Source organism: Triticum aestivum, chromosome 6B (assembly GCF_018294505.1).
Source record: "Triticum aestivum cultivar Chinese Spring chromosome 6B, IWGSC CS RefSeq v2.1, whole genome shotgun sequence".
Lineage (NCBI taxonomy): Eukaryota > Viridiplantae > Streptophyta > Magnoliopsida > Poales > Poaceae > Triticum > Triticum aestivum.
The window spans coordinates 726685327-726697459 of NC_057810.1; the positions used below are offsets into that span (position 1 = coordinate 726685327).

The following is a 12133-nucleotide window of genomic DNA, read 5'->3' on the forward strand; positions in this document are numbered from 1 at the left end:
CTGTTGCAGGAAATAACGAGTGGGCATGCGAGCGTCTACACTAGATCGGACAACCATCAGGTCGGGCATCTAACGGCCGTCGAGGCGACGAATAAAATCAGAAAATCGGCCGGTGAACGCGTAGCGTCGCCCTTCCTATAAAGGTTTTGAAAAACATGGATCAACCATCACATGACCGAAAGAGATGGGCACATTATCACTAAGATCCTTCCAGTTCCTAGGTACACAAACAGGCAAAATCACTTTTTTAAACATGTGAAGCCCTGTTGCATATGGAACTTTTTTGTGTTTGGTCTTTCTCCGACGTGGTGTTTGTCCCATCAAATCTTATGAGAATTGCTAATAAGTACTTGAATATTTTTCACCTTGAGTTTAGGGTACTCAATTGTGCATACATATAATTTTTATATCGGTAAGAAAACACTCAGTTCTTCTTACATAATTGATTAACATTGCTTATGTTCCTGCATTAGATGTTTCTTTGTTATTTTTTCTGTAAATATAATCTCAAAATTTTATGGTTAGGTGTGAAATGGAGATCTCCATTGCAAGAACCATGACACGTGGGAGAAAACAGATATGAAACGTGTGCACTTGATTTCACGAAACAATGGAACCAAGATGATAGCATTCTGTGGGGGTTGTGGCAGAGATGTCGATTGCGCTAATTCTTGTGTTGCAACAATCATTCAATATTTGCTTCAAGCAGTAACATTCAATATTACAAATAGACGGGTGCAGCAACGCGCGCCGTCGATGATCTAGTCTAGTACTATTACCAATCAATCAATCAGCGTGAAGAGCGTAGGCCATGAGAGCCCGGTCCGGCAACTCGTAGATGCAGGCCTTGTGGTGGAGCAGGCGGAGGGGTGCCGATGGCGAGTTCTTGCCGATCTTGACGCCCATCAACCAGAGCGCACGCTGACTTATGGTCGAGTTGTCCTCGCTGATCGCGATGGTCCACGCAATGCAGAACTCGCCGTCGCCGAGGTAGGCCAGGCTGCTGTCCGGGAGCCGCGCGACGGCGGCAATGTTCTCTTGGCTGTAGGACGCCGGCCAGCACGGCCGGGTGTCGTCCCAGGCGTACCGGACCGTCGGAGGCGAGCGCCGGACGTCGCAGGCGCAGAGGCGGGTGGTCCGGGGGCAGAGGCCGAAGCAGAGGCCGGGGGCCAGGTCGGGGGCCAGGAGGCCGCGGCACTGGAACGGCAGCTGCCAGTCGCCCTCCTTGCGCCACCCATCGGCGGCGCGGGCTGTCGTGTCGACGGAGTAGGTGCCCCTGTCCCTGGCCGAGACCCAGAGGCGCTTCCCCGCGGCCAAGTAGCAGGCGGTGACCAGGCACGACGGGTTGCCGCGTCTACTTCGGATGAGGTCGGGCGGCGGGTCCGGGAGCGCGCGCCAGGCTCCGGCGGCAAGGCCGCCGACCAGGGTCTCGCCGAGTGGCTCAGTTGGCTCGTCCGGGCTGGCGGGATAGTCATAGTGGCGGCGCTTGACCGCGCAGAGGCGGCGGCGGCCGAGCGGTACGACGAAGGTGCCGCCGGCCTTGAGGTGCGCCATCTCCGGCCCCTCCGAGGTGACTCCGGACGCGGCATCGTGCAGGACGGTGCGGTGCTGGTTGCTTACGCCGACCAGGGTGGCGCCGCCGCCGGCCAGCGCGAAGTCGATGCGCTCGGGCCTGTCGGGCATCGTGGCGAACCGCGTGACGGGAGCCGGGAGGCGCCGCATCTTTGTCTCCTGTGACTGGGAGGAGGAGAAGAGGCGGTTGACGTTGATCCTGAAGAGGAGGTACCCGCAGTCGCCGTGGTCCACGACGACGGGAAGGACGCGCCTTCGCTGCACCATGGATTCGATGGACGTTGATCCTCACCACGTTGCTTGATGATGGTGCCGCTGGCAGGGAACGTGCATATATATAAAACATTAAATTAGACAGGCAGAGGCGACTCGGATACGTATCCCTGTTCACTTTTTTTTTACTTTACAACTAATAAATTTATATAAAATAATATTCGTCAAATGCGACTTTTTGAAATATCCCTTCAGTTTTGCACCCTGGCCGCAATATTTTTCGGTTAATCATATACAACAATTATATATGCAACATATAGATGATGATGCCTGGTTTGAAGAATTTTTTTGTCTCGCATGTGTGTTACCTAAAACAAGCGTACGCGTGATTTTTTCAGAATTGTACACTGTTTTTTTCATAGTAGTACATGTCTTATTTATATCTAAAAAACATTGTACAAGTCACTCATATATCGACCTGACAAAACTGAAAAGATAACAGAACGCTAGTGTTTGCACAAGGTAACAACAGCCAAGAAGTAATATCACAAACAAGACCGAAGAATCCTCTCTGCTTGACTCCAACGCCCGTCACCTGTCTCTGGCATCACCACAATAGCCACCAAAGTAAAAAAATGATGGGTCATCCTCAGAACCGAGCTCGACGCAGCTCCTTTGCTGATATATAGCTTTGGGTACCAAAGATGAAACCATTACCAACGAATCACACCGGGGCAACACCACAGACACACTATCAAACTCTATTCCTAGCACCACCACCCGACTAAGACGCCGCAGGAGAAAACTATATCTGCTATTCATGAACAACGAACTCAGCACACGATCCACGAACTTCCAGATGCCGCCGATGCATACCACAATCTCTATCGGCTACTGGACTACCTCCCAAACTCCCGCGCCGGCGCTGGAGCAAACGCCGCCGCAATGACGAAGCCCGAGGACACGTGCCCACCACGAGGATGCCGCCGCCGACACGCCATCCTTACATAGGACCAATCGCCTCTCGGAGTAGGATATGAAGAATCTTTATTCAGTATCGCCATTGCCGATGCCGATGCCACAATAATGAATAACCTAAAAACCTAAACCACGAGAGTTTAAAAATGATCCATACACCTGAATCCTGCGACCCCCTCACCACCGAGGTCGCCACCGGAAGGGATCTGCTGCTCTTTCCTTGATTCTCAAGTTGAGGTACTCCCGCAAGTACACACATGCCTTGCGAACCAAGGACTTACCCAGCCGAATCAATCAATAACCGAACAGAATCGGGATGGTATGGCAAGGGTTGATTACTTGACAAATATACAAGATATTTACTTTAGACTTTGGCCTCGATCGATCGCTATGTTCGGGCTTCTCTCCTTAGAGTCTTCTGGTTTTTTGTTTTTTGAGAGATCTCTCCTCATAGTTGAGTTAAATAACACTTCCTTTACTCAAAAAATAAAATAAAATAAAATAAAATAACACTTCCTAAAATCTATGAGAAAACCTAGAGCCCGCACGTACATGCTTCTTTTTTCCAATGGCCTTGTTGAGAGGATTAGGATTCAAACACACATTGCATTAGCTCGAAGGCTGGGTATATATACAGTTACAAGACCACAGCCGTGGCTAGAACGTGCGCCACTACCTGCACTACTACACCCGCTACTAGCACTAACACGGCTTGACCGTGGATACAACTGCTCATGGTCACCACGCACACACGCACAGACTATGTCTGCTGACACCCCGCCGCAGTCGTGCCGTCGTTGGAGGAGACGCAAAGACTGGAGCGGAACTCGCGGAATATATCTGATGGCAGCCCCTTGGTCATCACGTCGGCGAACTGCTGTCGCATGGGGACATGCAGAACACGGAACTCGCCCAACGCAACGCGCTCTCGGACAAAGTGAATGTCGAGTTCGACGTGCTTCGTGCGCCCGTTGCGAACAAGGTTGCTGGAAAGGTAGACCGCCGAGATGTTGTCGCAGAAGACCAGGGTGGCGGAGCGCACCGGGCAGAGTAGTTCACCGAGAAGCTGCCGGAGCCAGACGCACTCAGCGACTGCATTGGCCACGGCACGGTACTCAGCCTCCGCCGCTGGACTGGGAGACTGTGGCTTGCCGCTTGGAAGACCAGCTGACGAGGGCGTCGCCGAGATAGATGCAGTAGCCGGTGGTGGAGCGCCGGGTGTCCGGACACCCAGCCCAGTCCGCCATCTCTCTCTCCAACTACACTTGCGCCCAGCCGCTCCCTGACGCTGTCCAGCCACTGCGCCACCGTCGCCCAACCTGGTCGCGCGCCTCCGCCGCCACTAGTCGCGCGCCCGGGCGCGGGCTGGATCCGCGCAGAGGTAGGCGTCGCCCTGCAACACCTCAGCCGTGGCGGCCGCGTCCGCCGCCCCTAGTCGCGCGCCCGGGCGGGGGCTGGATCCGCGCGGAGGTAGGCGTCGGCCCCGCAACACCTCAGCCGTGGCGGCCGCGTCCGCCGCCCCTAGTCGCGCGCCCGGGCGTGGGCTGCGCGGAGGTAGGCCTTGACCCCGCAACACCTCAGCCGTGGCGGCCGCGCCCGCCGCCGGCCCCACCACCACCCAGACAACAGGCGGACGGACCGGCGCAGGAGCTCATCCGCATGCGTAGACGTGCAGGTGCCCTTCGTCTTGGCCGGAGAAGCCCCGTCAGCTCCGATTTTTTTTCAAAAGAAATGCTATATCCGCTCGACATGGGTACGCCTACGTTTGGGAGAACATACCGACGCAAAACAAAAAGCGAACAAAAGTGTCCGCTAGGTCGATTCAAACGGAAGAAAAACGGACAAAATTCGTGTCCGTTTGGATCGCTGCGTGGAGTTGCTCTTACACTTAGAGTAAGTACAATAAATTCATGTAAGCAGTCTATAAGAATTAAAATATTTTTTTTGCTAGCATGGAGTGGAGAGAAGAGGAGTGAGAGAATAAGAGCCATCTTCAACATGTGCTCCTAGGCACTATGTAAGTGTGAGAAGTGGGTCATGTAGTAATAAAGTATCACATTTTTATATCTAACCATTGTACTTGCCGGCTATAAATTTGGCTATAGATGACATGATAATATCATATAACCATCAGCTGGCTGTACCATTAACATTGCTTTTAAAAGCTGAGTACGGTGTCGAGAAAAAATCAGGTCATGGTTGGCTGGCGACGTGCTCGTTTGATCAATCACTGATTGTGGCTGGCGATCTTAACCACCGCTCGAAAATTCTACTCTAATAAATTTACATTAGCTGGCGTTTCTCTGCTTGTGAAAATACAGAAGAATATAAACGATTCTGCCATTTCAACGCTGAGACTTTTACTTATTTGTTTTGCTGCAGTGGTCGGTGGATTTTGTTGACATGGGCGCACAACCCCTCCATTCGGTGGATTATTGGTATAAGAAACAACAGCTTGAACTAGTTGACGCCTGGTTAGCAGAACCGAGCTGGACCGATGGCGGATGCGGAGGCGCCCGCGGCGAAGCGGCTGGCACGCGCGGGCAGCTTCTCGGGCGTGTGGTGGAAGCTCGGCGACCCCGCGGGTGACCCGGCCGCGGTCGAGCGCCGGCTGCGCGCAGTCGCCGACGAGGAGGCCGCCGTCCGTGCCCGCATTAGCAGGCGCCACGCCGGCGCCCGCGGCGTCCGGCGCGGCATCGCCGTCGCCTCCCTTGCCATCGAGGTCCGTCCGTCACCTTCTTCATCTGCTAACTTGTTCATCCATCCGTTGCTCCCATCAGCCGTCATCTCATCCCATCTGATCACCTCCTGTAAATTTATTCACCAGGTGGTGGCGTTGGTGCATGCTTACTGGACGGCGAGGCGGCGGCGCGTGGCCGGCTGGAGCAGGAAGCTGCTGCTCCTGCTGGCTACTCCTCTGCTCGCCGTGCCGGCCTCGGCCGCCGTCGTCTTGGCCGCGTTCGCCAGGCTCCACAAGATGTGTAAGTTCACACCGATCAACCACAGTAAAGAAATTAAGATGAAGCATCTCCAATGGTCTATCAGATGTGCTACTTCTTTTCTGATGAAATTCTACGTGTGTGCAGTGGACGCGCGGGACGAGCAGCGGCTGAGGGCGCTGGTGGCGGAGCGCAAGGCCAAGATCGGGCAGTTCCGCGGCAGCCACCACAACATGCAGAAGCTCAGCGAGGTCTCCACTGTACGTCCTGCTCCTCTCCTGCATCTGCATACACACATTTATTCATACATACATACACCAAATCAGGCACCATGTACTACTAGTGTACACACATGCTGTGATCTGATGCCCATGATCATGATTCATGAATTCATGATGCAGTTTAATACTGCATCTGATGCTGTTAGATTTTCTTGTGCCTGATCAATTAACGTGCTGTGCCCATCCCGATGGATGGATGGATGCAGAAGTACGATCCAGATGCTACTGCTGCTAGTTCCGACCAGCCGGTCGTGGCCGCGGCGGCCGCCGCCTCCGGGAGGATCAAGCGGAGCCACTCGCGGCTGAGCTTCCACATCGGAGACGACTGACTGACTCAACCTCCATCCACCTTCTCTGCATCATCCATGGCGACGGACGCCGACATCATCGATCATGCGTGGAACATTTATTTGTCTTCACCGTCCGTCAGTACTGTAAATCTGCAACGTGCTGCCACTAGCCTAGTGGCACTACCATCATCATACTCATACGTGCAGACACATTGGTTGGTTGGTTGTACCCTTGGGCTTTTGAATTGGGGCACTTTCTTACGATTCAATTCCGGTTGTGCTGTGAGCCAGCCTTTGTGGCCTGGCATATATTACGTACATTGCTGGCATGGCACACCAGCATCATCATGCTACTAGCTTGGATGCATGTCTGTCCTGAGATCTTGGCATGCCAGAACGTGCCCATCATAACCACAACCACAGCAGAAATATAATATGAACCAGGTTAAGAGAGGCTTAGCCCAGTGGTTAGGCATGCGGCTGTGCAGTCTAACCATCCTAGTCCGATTCCTATAATTGATATGTGATGCATAGGGGTTTTCACTCATACTGGCCCTAGAGCGTATTGAGGAATTATAGGATCATGTGCCTATTATTCTTGATTCTAACTCCACGAGCCCAACTACTGGCCGCCCTTTCAAATTTGAACTGGGATGGTTGCACCGGGAAGGCTTTGAGGACATAATCAAGAATGTGTGGGCTCGTAGAAGAGAATGATATCCTCACGACACCTTTCTCTAAAGAGGCCCACCGTTGGTCGTACACCTATTCAGAGATGAAACTTTAAAATAAGAGCAACAAGGCAACGCCTCTCTGGATGGGCGAAACACGCCAATGGGATGTACAAAAAGAAAAAAACAACGCCTATCCATTATTATTGACGATCTCAACAAAGTCGCAGAGACTCACATCTTGTCGCAACAAGAGATTGAATTGAAAAATCAATCCAATGAAAAAGTTGAACGTCTTTTGCAAGAAGAGGAAATCAAATATTATCAAAGATCTAAAGCAGACTTCATCTTGAAGGGAGACAGTAATACATATTACTTCCAGCTCATTACCAATGGTCGGCATTGGAAGAAGTGTATTTTTAGTCTTCAACAAGATGATGGGCGGATCGAAGGTCAGGCAGTGCTCAAAAGTTATATCACCAAATACTACTAGTCTCTGTTCGGGGGGTCAGATGAAGGTAATTTCACACTTGACGAAGCCCGAATAGATGGCATTGCATAAGTCACGGTAGAAGAGAACGATATCCTCACGACAGCTTTCTCTGAAGAGGAGGTGAGAGATGCGGTGTTCCAAATGGAACATAACAAAGCTCTAGGTTCGGATGGTTTCCTCACAGAATTCTATCAGAATTTCTAGGAGGTCATCAAGATTGACCTTTTGAAATTGTTCAATTGTCTTCATGCCGGTCAACTTGATCTATTCAGGCTTAACTTTGGTGAGACCGTTTTGTTGCCGAAAATTAAGGAGGCTGAGCGGATCCAACAATATAGACCCATATGCCTCCTTAATGCCAGCTTCAAAATTTTCACCAAAGTCGCTACTAATAGGCCGAACACGGTTGCTGACCGTGTCATCTGGTCATCTCAAACGGCTTTCATGCAAGACAGAAATATACTTGACGGAGTAGTAATCCAACATGAGACTGTTCACGAGATGCACCGGAAAAACATGAGTGGAGTAGTTTTCAAGATTGACTTTGAAAAGGCCCATGACAAGGTCAACTGGTCTTTCCTTCAACAGGCTCTAAGAATGAAAGGATTATCTGATAAATGATGTCGTGCGCCCTGCCTTGGGAAACAGTTAACGAAGTCGGAGAACTTGACATGACATAGTGGCGGAGGGTCAAAGCGCCTTCGAAGACATGTGGTTAATATATATTAAAGTACATGAATTGAACATGTATAAAAAAATGGCGTCGTCATATTTGTCTTGCAAAACAATTTTGTTTCATATGTCTATATACTACTTTTATAGACATACAATATGTGAACATCATAGTTAAACTTGTGCAAATGAAGACCATAAAAGTCAATTGACGCCATGTATTTTAGGAAGGAGGGAGTAAAACGAAGGCAACATGGAGAGAAAGCAAAAAGGTGATTAGTTGGTCAGTAGTTGGTGGCGATACACGAATACAGTAGTACGCTAATTTATATGTAATTAGCGTATAATGACCAGGGATTCATGGATGACAAATATTATTCACATGTCGAAAGAGATGGTGCTATTGGGTGAGTTGTAGAAGGTGACAGCTCTGTTGAGCGGCTGCATGAACCAAGCGTTCCGATTGGAGACACTACGACAATAGAGTTATCCGGAAGAGACGAGTGGAGCCGAAGAGTATATAGCAAGATGCTATGTCCACTAGTAGAAAAAGGGCCTAATGTGAAGCACATTAGTCCTGGTTTGTAATTGAACCGGCACTAATATGGTCATTAGTGCCGGTTCCAACGGCTAGGCATACGGCTCTCATTAGTATCGGTTCGAGGTGAACCTTTAGTACCGGTTCGTGCCACGAATCGGTTATAAAGTTAGTACGGGTTGGTGGCTCCAACCGGTACTAAAGACCCCTCCCTCCCTTTAGTACGGGTTCATGCCACCAACCGGTACTAAAGGGGTGCGCTGACATTCGCAGTGCACAATGTTTAGTCCCACCTCGCTAGTTGAGAGGAGCTCGCACCGGTTTATAAGTCCAGCCGCGGCTACCGTGTCGATCTCCTCTCTAAGCAGGCCTTTGTGGGCCTATTGCAAGTCTTTTGCCCTGTGGGCCCTACTGGGCTGTACGGGCCTGTATCCTGGCCCTACTAGAGATTGGGTTTCTAGTCGAGTAGGCGGGCTGTTTTTGTTTTATTTCAATAAAATAATAATAAAAATCCTTTAGTCCCGGTTGGTGTTATGAATCGGGACTAAAGGTCCCCCAGACCACGGCGCGCCTCGTGCCACGTGGTGGCCCTTTAGTGCCGGTCTGTGCTGAACCGGGACTAGGGGGGGGGGGGACCTTTAGTCCCCACACTTTAGTGCCGGTTGCAGAACCGACACTAAAGGCCCCTACGAACCGGTAATAGGAGATACTATGTAAACTGCAAGAACCAATATAACTGACCAACATTTATCCAAGATATGATTATAGGCATCAACTGAGTAGTAAAGACTGAAAACGATCCCTCGGTGAATACAAAATACAAACATCTCTCGCATTGATTTTGATGTAAAAATATATCATGGTATTAACACCAGTATATAGTGTAAAGAAAAAAGTTCAAGATAAATCAACATTAATGTATTATTTAGTAGAAAATATATGCTGGAAACTACATGAGCACCATCAATCGAAGATATGATTGCAAATCGATTGAGAAACAATTGTTTCAAATTGGTTGAGAAATATTCAGTTAATAAATAAAAAATAAAGATATCTTTGACATTGATTTTGACATAACAAGATATCATAATATCAATACCAACATATATGTAGGTATAGTGTACGGGAGAATACACATGGAAGATATGATTGCAGATCGATTGAGAAACAATTATTTCAAATCAACTGAGAAATATTCACTTAGTAAATACAAAAATATAAAGATACGTGTGCCACTGATTTTGATATAACAAGATATCATGATATCAGTACCAATATATATAGTGCAAGGAGACCACACATGTTAGATATATCAACACTAATTTAATAAATCAATGTAAAAAAATATGACGAGCAATATTAGAATATGATTATGCCTCTGTATAAACACCGACAAACTAGAGGAGCTCTTGGCAACGAAGGATCACACAAGAACCACACAAGGAAAAGGCAAAACACAAGTCACACGCCTCTTCTCTTCATGGCATCTATCAACCTGAGCAACACGAGGAGGACCATGGCTACTGCTTTCCCGGTTCTTATAATGTTGTCTGGTTGTACACTGCCATCCTGCCACGCAGTTGGTAAGTAGATATATGCATCAATCAATAACCAAAATAGCAAACCTACTTAGATCTTGTCAGATTGAACTGTTGATGCTAAGCACAATGTTATTACATTCGCAGTTTATCATACCTACATGCAATGCTCTATTCCTTATTGCATGGACGAATGCAACAGGATAGAGCGACGTCCGCATTCCTGGTTTTGCAACAACATTGGCCAGTGCTGTTGCTACACTCTATAGTATGGCCGGACATAGCCGTCTTGGTTACTTGTGCCATGTAATCCAGATGAATAAGCTCATTGCATGTAGGGCGCTGGGCTATGAGTCGCAAACATAATAAGATGTTCCTTCAGAATGTGATTAGTGGCATCTGCTGCCGACTTCATTTGTTTCATGCTCAAACTTTTCGTTCCTACCGTATAGTTTTAGAGACTGAAGAACCACCATTAGTGTTAAGTAACTCATGGTGACGGTTCCAGAATGCATGAATTAACCCTATACTCCCTCCTTCACGGTTTCTAGGGCTTATCCCAAAAAATTTGGTTCCCCGTTTTATAAGTCTCAATTCGATTGTTCCCCATCACATGCTTAGATTTCAAGGTGCATTAATTTATTGCATGCAAGGATTAGATCATGGTTAATAATACAGCCAACAATTGGCTATAAGAAATTGCCACGTCATTTATAGCCAACCTTGTAGTCGGCATGTACAATAAGTTTTATATGTGTACTATTTTATTAGTAATTGGCCCACCTTACAACCTTACAACGCGTCTTGGGTCTTGTGTTAGAGCTGGCTACTAACCAAGAGCCCGTTTCTCTTTCCTCTTCTCTTCTCTCCCCTCCAACTAAGCAAAGATATAATATTCTATTTCTTATAGTCTGCTTATGTCACATTATTGTACTTGCTCTTACGAGAAACTTGACCAATGCATGTACTTCATGCATTCGTGCATTGCAATTAATGCATTGGTGAACACAAGAAAAAAAAGTCCATTTTACTATCCTGAAAAAAGCTGGTGGTTCACATAACCCCTGATATTTTTTTCTGCTCCTTTACCCCCGTCAACTATCTCAAACCAGTCAAAAAACATCCCGGGCTGGTTTGCGCGGGTCAGATGCTGACGTGGATGAGGTCAAAGTGGTATTTGACCAGTGGGCCCCCCTCGTCAGTGACCCATGAATGCCTCTGACTTTTCTTCACCTGCGCCCCGACAATAGCCAGTTATTTAACCATGGGGACCCACCTGTCGTTGTATTTTTAGGTGAAACAGAAGCAATTAGGACTAAGCTAATTACATCAACATTAGCTTGCTGGATTTAGTTGCCGGCGACCTCAACCGGTGATGCAGGTTCACTGTGTGCTCACTATAGGGCACTATTTTATGCGCGGTTTGCGGCACAAGGAAGCTAAGGCTCGCGCGCAACGAACGGTGGTGGACATGGTCCAAATGGTCCCCGGAATCGAAGCCGACGACGAGGTTGGCGATGGCAGTGGCACGGGCTGGACGCGGTTGGAGCTACAGAACACGTCTGGGCTAACTAAGAGTGCCCAGTGGAATCATATGAGCTCCTGGAGCATGCACATGCGATTGGATGCAACAGGGGAGCTCGAACTGCTTGAGTTCGCCGGCCATGGCGACGAGATAGGCGGAGCTCAGGGACATGGTATGGCGGAGATTCATTAGCGGTGGCTACGCAGGCTACAATCAGGGGCGAACTAGCACTCTTGGGCAGCTCAAAGGAGACTCGCGGCATCATGCATCACGCGACATAAGCCAGGCGACGAGATAGAATAGAAGAGCGAGGAGCAAGAACGGCGGTAGGGGGTGGGGTGTCTGGCTTGGCTCGTCGGCGACGACCTGCGATGCGGCGCGGGGTCGTCGGTGGGGTCACACGCCAGGGCGCGGTGCACGGGG

At 49.1% G+C, this 12133-nt stretch overlaps 1 protein-coding gene across 1 annotated transcript; it reads left to right on the plus strand.

The window, feature by feature from the left end:
* Window positions 1-5247: 5247 nt before the first annotated feature.
* On the plus strand, window positions 5248-6542 carry LOC123135254 (uncharacterized protein At2g24330). The gene is made up of 4 exons (XM_044554311.1): window positions 5248-5485; window positions 5591-5744; window positions 5850-5962; window positions 6190-6542. Exons 1-4 carry the CDS (start codon window positions 5261-5263, stop codon window positions 6310-6312), a joined length of 615 nt encoding a protein of 204 aa, XP_044410246.1. The 5' UTR covers window positions 5248-5260; the 3' UTR covers window positions 6313-6542.
* Window positions 6543-12133: the final 5591 nt, after the last annotated feature.